The following is a 6,875-nucleotide window of genomic DNA, read 5'->3' as shown; positions in this document are numbered from 1 at the left end:
ATAGCAGAAAATGTAGAATTTAATCAAATGAGGTTCTCTCCATAGATGGTTTGACACATTTCTTCAATTAATGATGATTGCTGCGTAGCATGGGTGTTTCCATTTGCGTGAAAATATTTTATTGTCTGGTGAGTCCATTAATTGATCGTCTTTTCCCTTAAATATTTGTATATTATTATTATTCTATTATTATTGGTTATATTTTTGTATTATATTCGTGTATATTCCTCTTTTCCTTTCATTTCGATCTCTTTACTTAATGTTCTGAATACTTTTGTAAACAATTGCCTACTGTAAATGCTTGACATGCAAATCATGCTTTGATTATACTGACTGGAATTTTTGCTAAAATGCAGTCAAAGTTATTTTAAGACATACGGGAATTCTATAGTCTTTGGTTTAAATGTAACATTTAATTTTATTTCGGCTAATTAATAGACCATAATTGTAAATACAACCCGAATTCCGGAAAAGTTGGGACGTTTTTTAAATTTTAATAAAATGAAAACTAAAGGAATTTCAAATCACATGAGCCAATATTTTATTCACAATAGAACATAGATAACGTAGCAAATGTTTAAACTGAGAAATTTTACACTTTTATCCACTTAATTAGCTCATTTAAAATTTAATGCCTGCTACAGGTCTCAAAAAAGTTGGCACGGGGGCAACAAATGGCTAAAAAAGCAAGCAGTTTTGAAAAGATTCAGCTGGGAGAACATCTAGTGATTAATTAAGTTAATTGATATCAGGTCTGTAACATGATTAGCTATAAAAGCTTTGTCTTAGAGAAGCAGAGTCTCTCAGAAGTAAAGATGGGCAGAGACTCTCCAATCTGTGAAAGACTGCGTAAAAAAATTGTGGAAAACTTTAAAAACAATGTTCCTCAATGTCAAACTGCAAAGGCTTTGCAAATCTCATCATCTACAGTGCATAACATCATCAAAAGATTCAGAGAAACTGGAGAAATCTCTGTGCGTAAGGGACAAGGCCGGAGACCTTTATTGGATGCCCGTGGTCTTCGGGCTCTCAGACGACACTGATCATCACTCATCGGCATGATTGTGTCAATGACATTACTAAATGGGCCCAGGAATACTTTCAGAAACCACTGTCGGTAAACACAATCCGCCGTGCCATCAGCAGATGCCAACTAAAGCTCTATCATGCAAAAAGGAAGCCATATGTGAACATGGTCCAGAAGCGCCGTCCTGTCCTGTGGGCCAAGGCTCATTTAAAATGGACTATTTCAAAGTGGAATAGTGTTTTATGGTCAGACGAGTCCAAATTTGACATTCTTGTTGGAAATCACGGACGCCGTGTCCTCCGGGCTAAAGAGGAGGGAGACCTTCCAGCATGTTATCAGCGTTCAGTTCAAAAGCCAGCATCTCTGATGGTGTGGGGGTGCATAAGTGCATACGGTATGGGCAGCTTGCATGTTTTGGAAGGCTCTGTGAATGCTGAAAGGTATATAAAGGTTTTAGAGCAACATATGCTTCCCTCCAAATAACGTCTATTTCAGGGAAGGCCTTGTTTATTTCAGCAGGACAATGCAAAACCACATACTGCAGCTATAACAACAGCATGGCTTCGTCGTAGAAGAGTCCGGGTGCTAACCTGGCCTGCCTGCAGTCCAGATCTTTCACCTATAGAGAACATTTGGCGTATCATTAAACGAAAAATACGTCAAAGACGACCACGAACTCTTCAGCAGCTGGAAATCTATATAAGGCAAGAATGGGACCAAATTCCAACAGCAAATCTCCAGCAACTCATAGCCTCAATGCCCAGGCGTCTTCAAACGGTTTTGAAAAGAAAAGGAGATGCTACACCATGGTAAACATGCCCCGTCCCAACTATTTTGAGACCTGTAGCAGAAATCAAAATTGAAATGAGCTCATTTTGTCCATAAAATTGTAAACTTTCTCAGTTTAAACATTTGCTATGTTATCTATGTTCTATTGTGAATAAAATATTGGCTCATGTGATTTGAAAGTCTTTTAGTTTTCATTTTATTAAAATTTAAAAAACGTCCCAACTTTTCCGGAATTCGGGTTGTACTATACGTGAATGATTAATTCCTCAAAGAAACACTATTTTCATTTGTAAATGAAAGCACAACATGGTCATTTATCTAAATACAATCATAAAGTCAAAACTTTCTTGGCTTAATTGTCAGATAAATTAGTATCTTGTGCTTTCATTTACAAACGTGACATTGGTACGTGAATGATTAATTCCTCAACGGAACACTATTGTACTTATAATTATGGTCTATTAATTAGCCGAAATAACGAGAAATATGTTAAATTTAAACCAAAGACTATAGAATACCCGTGTGTCTTAAAAAGACTGACTGCATTTTAGCAAAAATTCCAGTCAGTATAATCAAAGCTTGATTGGCGTGTCGAGCATTTACAGTAGGCGATTATTTACAAAAGTATTCAGAATGTTTAGTAAAGATATCGAAAAGAAAGGGGAAAATATATCGAATATAAAAAAACATAACCAATGATAATAGGATAATAATTATAATAATATACAAATATTACGGGGAAAAGACGATCAAATAATGGACTCACAAGACAATGATAAAATATTTTTATTGTAGGCCTATTTTATATTATGCAGTTTATATAACATTTATTCATGATAAACTTCATTTGAATGCTCACGATCGCTACAGCCTGGTAGCCAAGGCCTATGGTTAATAATAATTTAATAATAAAATAATTTATATAACAAATGATATAATAATCTCTTAATTCAAAATAAAACATTAATGAATCCAACCATGACGATCCCGTGTTGGTCTTGCAGGGTTGTTTACGCATAAAACTCGTGGCCACGACAGAATATCACGTTCCCAAGAGTTATTACGTTGTGGTGGTCATCTGCTGGTGCTACAGAGGTAACTTTAGATAGCAGCTAAAATGAACAACATTCGTGTAAACTGTACCACACCACTGATCTATAATAAAGAGTGTACCAGACCCATTTCTTTAATGAAGCTTAACCACATTAAATTAATGTGTGTCATTTAAACGACATAACATCCCTCATTATGACTGAGTGGAAAAAAAATAATATGTATGCGACAGCAATGCCTTTACCGTAATAGCCCATATATAACGGACAAAGCATTACTGACTCCAGCGCTATGAAGGGCTGTGCGATAAGGGGAAAATATCTAATTGCGATTTTTTTGACAGATATTGCGATTGCGATTTTAAATTTGCAAAGTCAAGCTTCAGCTCAATATTGTCAATAATGTGAAGCACAGTATGAGTATTATTACCCTGCTGAAACAAAACAAAACTTCTTACAGTTTCCATGAAACCATTACAAAATTCCTTTTTGTTTTTGGCATTTTTCCAATAGGAATTACTGTTCCTATTGGCTTGCTATAACTTCCTATTACTGTTGTTCTATCCAATACAATTCCCATTATAACCCTGAAATCCTTTCAATTTTCAGTTGTGTTTTGGGAGGGGTTCTAATATATATATATAGTGCGCGTGCGTCGAGCCTCATCCATACTTCCAGATGCGCTCGTGGAGATTTGCGGTGCCGTGCGCACGCGAATATAACTGAGCGTTATGAAACAGGCTGCGTGAGTGCGGCAACTGTGAACGGCTCGTGGGGAAGAGAGGAGCGAGTATGAGAAGCATTCAGACACAGGCTGTGTGTGCGGTCTTCTGATTTGGGAATAGCGAACATGCAATAAGAGATGCTCTTCATTGTGACGCAGCTCTTGTAAATTATATTTTTTTGTGTTGTCTGTCTCTTCAAAGCTTAAGCTACATAACTTTTTTCTTTGGTTTTAATTTGCCCATTAACCTGCCCCTGTAGACGCCATAATCCCACTCTGTCTCTCTCCTGCTCTCCGGTGTTTTTTTTTTTTTTTTTTAATGGTGGGCGTTTACACAGTTGGCTAGAGCAAAGCTGATTGGCGAGAACGGAGGTGCCCTCACTCTATTGGTTAGTAAGACTGTCACTCAAGGCTGCAGTCATGCAGATGCTCTGGAACAGTAATATGCGTCCACATCGCAGGCTGACGCAGGCTTTTGCCATTAGCAAATCGCAACGTCTCAGATCGCGATTTCGATTCGATTTCGATTAATCGCACAGCCCTACTTGCCATACTGCTCGCCAGACACGCACGTGCACACACACAAGCGCACACACTCACACAAGTGTGCACATGTAAACGTACAAACACACACAGGGGAGAATCGAGTTAAGGCACCACCAATGTTTTATTTACTAGGAAAATAAATAAGTGTGCACTGATCACTGATGGATGAAGCGCTGCCGCTCATCCAGTTCTGTGAGGAAACCCTTTGTGACATTCAGCTTCTGTTGTACAGGAAAAAGATCACACTGTCCCGTTCTTCTTTGCAAAATGGTTAGGAGAGTAAGAGAAAGAAAAGCAGGATGATCTCAGCGCAGGTGAGTCTGAGAGTCTTAGACAGCCGATCGTGAGAGGACAGCAGGATCAGAGGAGGGTCAGCGGCGAGGGCCTGTGAAGCGGCTCATCCCACCCCTGGAGGACACTCGGCCAGTGCTGTTTCCCAGGGGGCCCCGGGGCCCACGCCGGCCCTCCAGCGCTCCTCTGGTCTCCCACTCGCGACTCGCTCTGGTCTTCTTCTCCTCTACGTTCAGACGCAACTCCCCGCTGAACATGATGGGCTGCAGGAGACAGGAAAGAGGAAACACTGACTTCCTGTTCACTCATTGGCCCATTAAAAGGTTAGCTCACCCAAAAATGAAAATTGTCATTCATTTAATTTTTGGTTGAACTATCCCTTTAATGACAAGCGGCAGCATGTTTTGACAGTATCAGAGTAATCGATAACTCCGTCCAGTAAACAGGTGTGGTCAGATAAAGCACTGGTCACAGCAGCAGACCAATGAACCGTTTCACTGGACAGACTTTGAAGCAGATGCAAATAATATTCTTTTGAGATTGATAAGTGCAGTCTCCCGTGAGAGTTACTCTACTGCGGAGTTAACACTGATGTGAATGTGCAGTATTTCTAATACACACACACACCTTTAACCCGAGCTTGCTCTATTCTTTTTCTATTCCATTTTCTTTTATGTATTATATAATTTACAAAACACCTCGCAAGGTGTATTGTTAAGCCAACTGAGACTTGTTATAGCACTTATATATCATTGCTCTTGTTGATTTTGACTGCTTCCATTGTCCTCATTTATGTCACTTTGGATAAAAGCGTCTGCTAAATGACTAAATGTATTTTGATACAGCAGTACCAGAACTGCAGTGGATTGAATGTGTGCTGTAGCACAATACTACAATATTTCTTCAAAAGCAGATTGTGGAGACATTTTTATCATCCAAGATCAAACATAATTATATTACACAACCCTACCCTTTTATTTTCCCCTTAAATGATACGGTTTAGCAATATCACACCAGCAAGAGGGCCATTTCTTACCAATATTAGCGACATTGCTCATGAGATATTGACTTTATACAAAAGTTTAATCAACAAGAAATAATAATGTTACATTTCAGACTCAATAGTCAATATTGACTGTTTTTGCTCAATATTAGTGATGCACCGAAATGAAAATTCTGCGCCGAAATCGAAAATTTAGGATGCACTTGGCCGAAAACCGAAACTGAAGCCGAAAATGGCTTCTTTTAAAAACGTATATATATATATATATATATTGCTTGGATTTAATGGATCTGAATTGAAAAATCACAATATAATAATCAAACTTTTATTAACAGTTACATAACAAAACATAAAATATTTTTTACAATAAATATAAATAATAATTATTCTTCAAGTTTTATGTTCCATCAAATAAAATAGTTTTTTAAAAATTGTGCAAAAAAAATCCACAATTTTGGAGATTTTTGCAGAACAAATGTTACATATTGCAACTTTGGTGTCCTCTCGTATAGGGCTGTCACTTTTGTGAAAAAAAAATCCTGTTCGATTTTTGAGACATAGGCAAAGTGTTTAATGAATCGTTAGTAAATTGTCTATATTTGGCGTTGATCCGTTTTTCAACGACAAATATAGGCAAATCCACCGACAACTAAACAGGCATTAGGGCGAACGTAAAGAAGGCGCTTGAGACGCGCACAAGTCAGCAATGTGGACTGCCATAACATCAATGAAAAACATTACTGAAGGCTACATTGATATTATGCACTAATAGACTCTGTGTGTGTGTCAGAACCTGCAGTTGCTGTGTGACGCGCGTTCGCTGCGAGCGTATAGTGACGAGCTGGACGCGCTCCGAGAGAAGGCCGTTAAAATCGATTCCCTGTTCTCGTTTTCGAAACTTGTGTTGGTTGGTCCTATCGATTGTGCAGCTTTTGTGACAAGCTTTTTTTTGATTGTGACAGCCCTTTGACATGCTTAATCTTTGATAGGCAGACGTGTGATAACAGCTCGACCGTGAGTGAAACCTAAGCGCTTGCTCACGGATGGGAGGGGCGGGTGACATTCATTTTCGGTTTACGTTTTATTTCGGCCCGCAACCGATAATGCCATTTCGGCCGAAAATTTTCGGCGGCCGAAATTTCAGTGCACCCCTACTCAATATCACAAATGCAAATAGCTCCAGTTACAGTCTCAGCAAAGCTCCCATGGTTTTGAGCGAATCGTTTGAGTCAATGATTCGTTCATAAAGACAATCAGTTCATAACTGAATGATTGGGTCATTTTGAATGAATTGGTTGAATGGATGATTCAACGACTCACTCATTAAAACTTGATGCCACATAGTAGCGCTCAATTTTATTATAAATAATTTCATATGTATTAATTGGAACATCATGTAATTAGATCAGTGAATCAGCATGTCAGTGAATGAAGTCAGTTTTA

General features: G+C 38.4%; 1 protein-coding gene across 2 annotated transcripts in view; it reads right to left on the bottom strand.

Annotated features, from left to right (window-relative positions):
- Nucleotides 1–4,240: 4,240 nt before the first annotated feature.
- The window catches only part of LOC132118636 (ras GTPase-activating protein-binding protein 2-like), a 15,589-nt gene continuing 12,954 nt past the window's right edge, over nucleotides 4,241–6,875 (bottom strand). For both annotated transcript variants that reach the window (XM_059528606.1, XM_059528607.1), the window contains one exon: nucleotides 4,241–4,692. In XM_059528606.1, the coding sequence (XP_059384589.1) occupies nucleotides 4,510–4,692 (183 nt within the window). In that variant the 3' untranslated portion in view covers nucleotides 4,241–4,509. The remainder of the gene's footprint in view (nucleotides 4,693–6,875) is intronic.

The sequence above is a fragment of the Carassius carassius genome, chromosome 37 (assembly GCF_963082965.1).
Source record: "Carassius carassius chromosome 37, fCarCar2.1, whole genome shotgun sequence".
In the NCBI taxonomy this organism is placed as follows: Eukaryota; Metazoa; Chordata; class Actinopteri; order Cypriniformes; family Cyprinidae; genus Carassius; species Carassius carassius.
The sequence above is the reverse complement of the archived record's forward strand: the minus strand, read 5'-3'. Positions and strand labels throughout refer to the sequence as shown.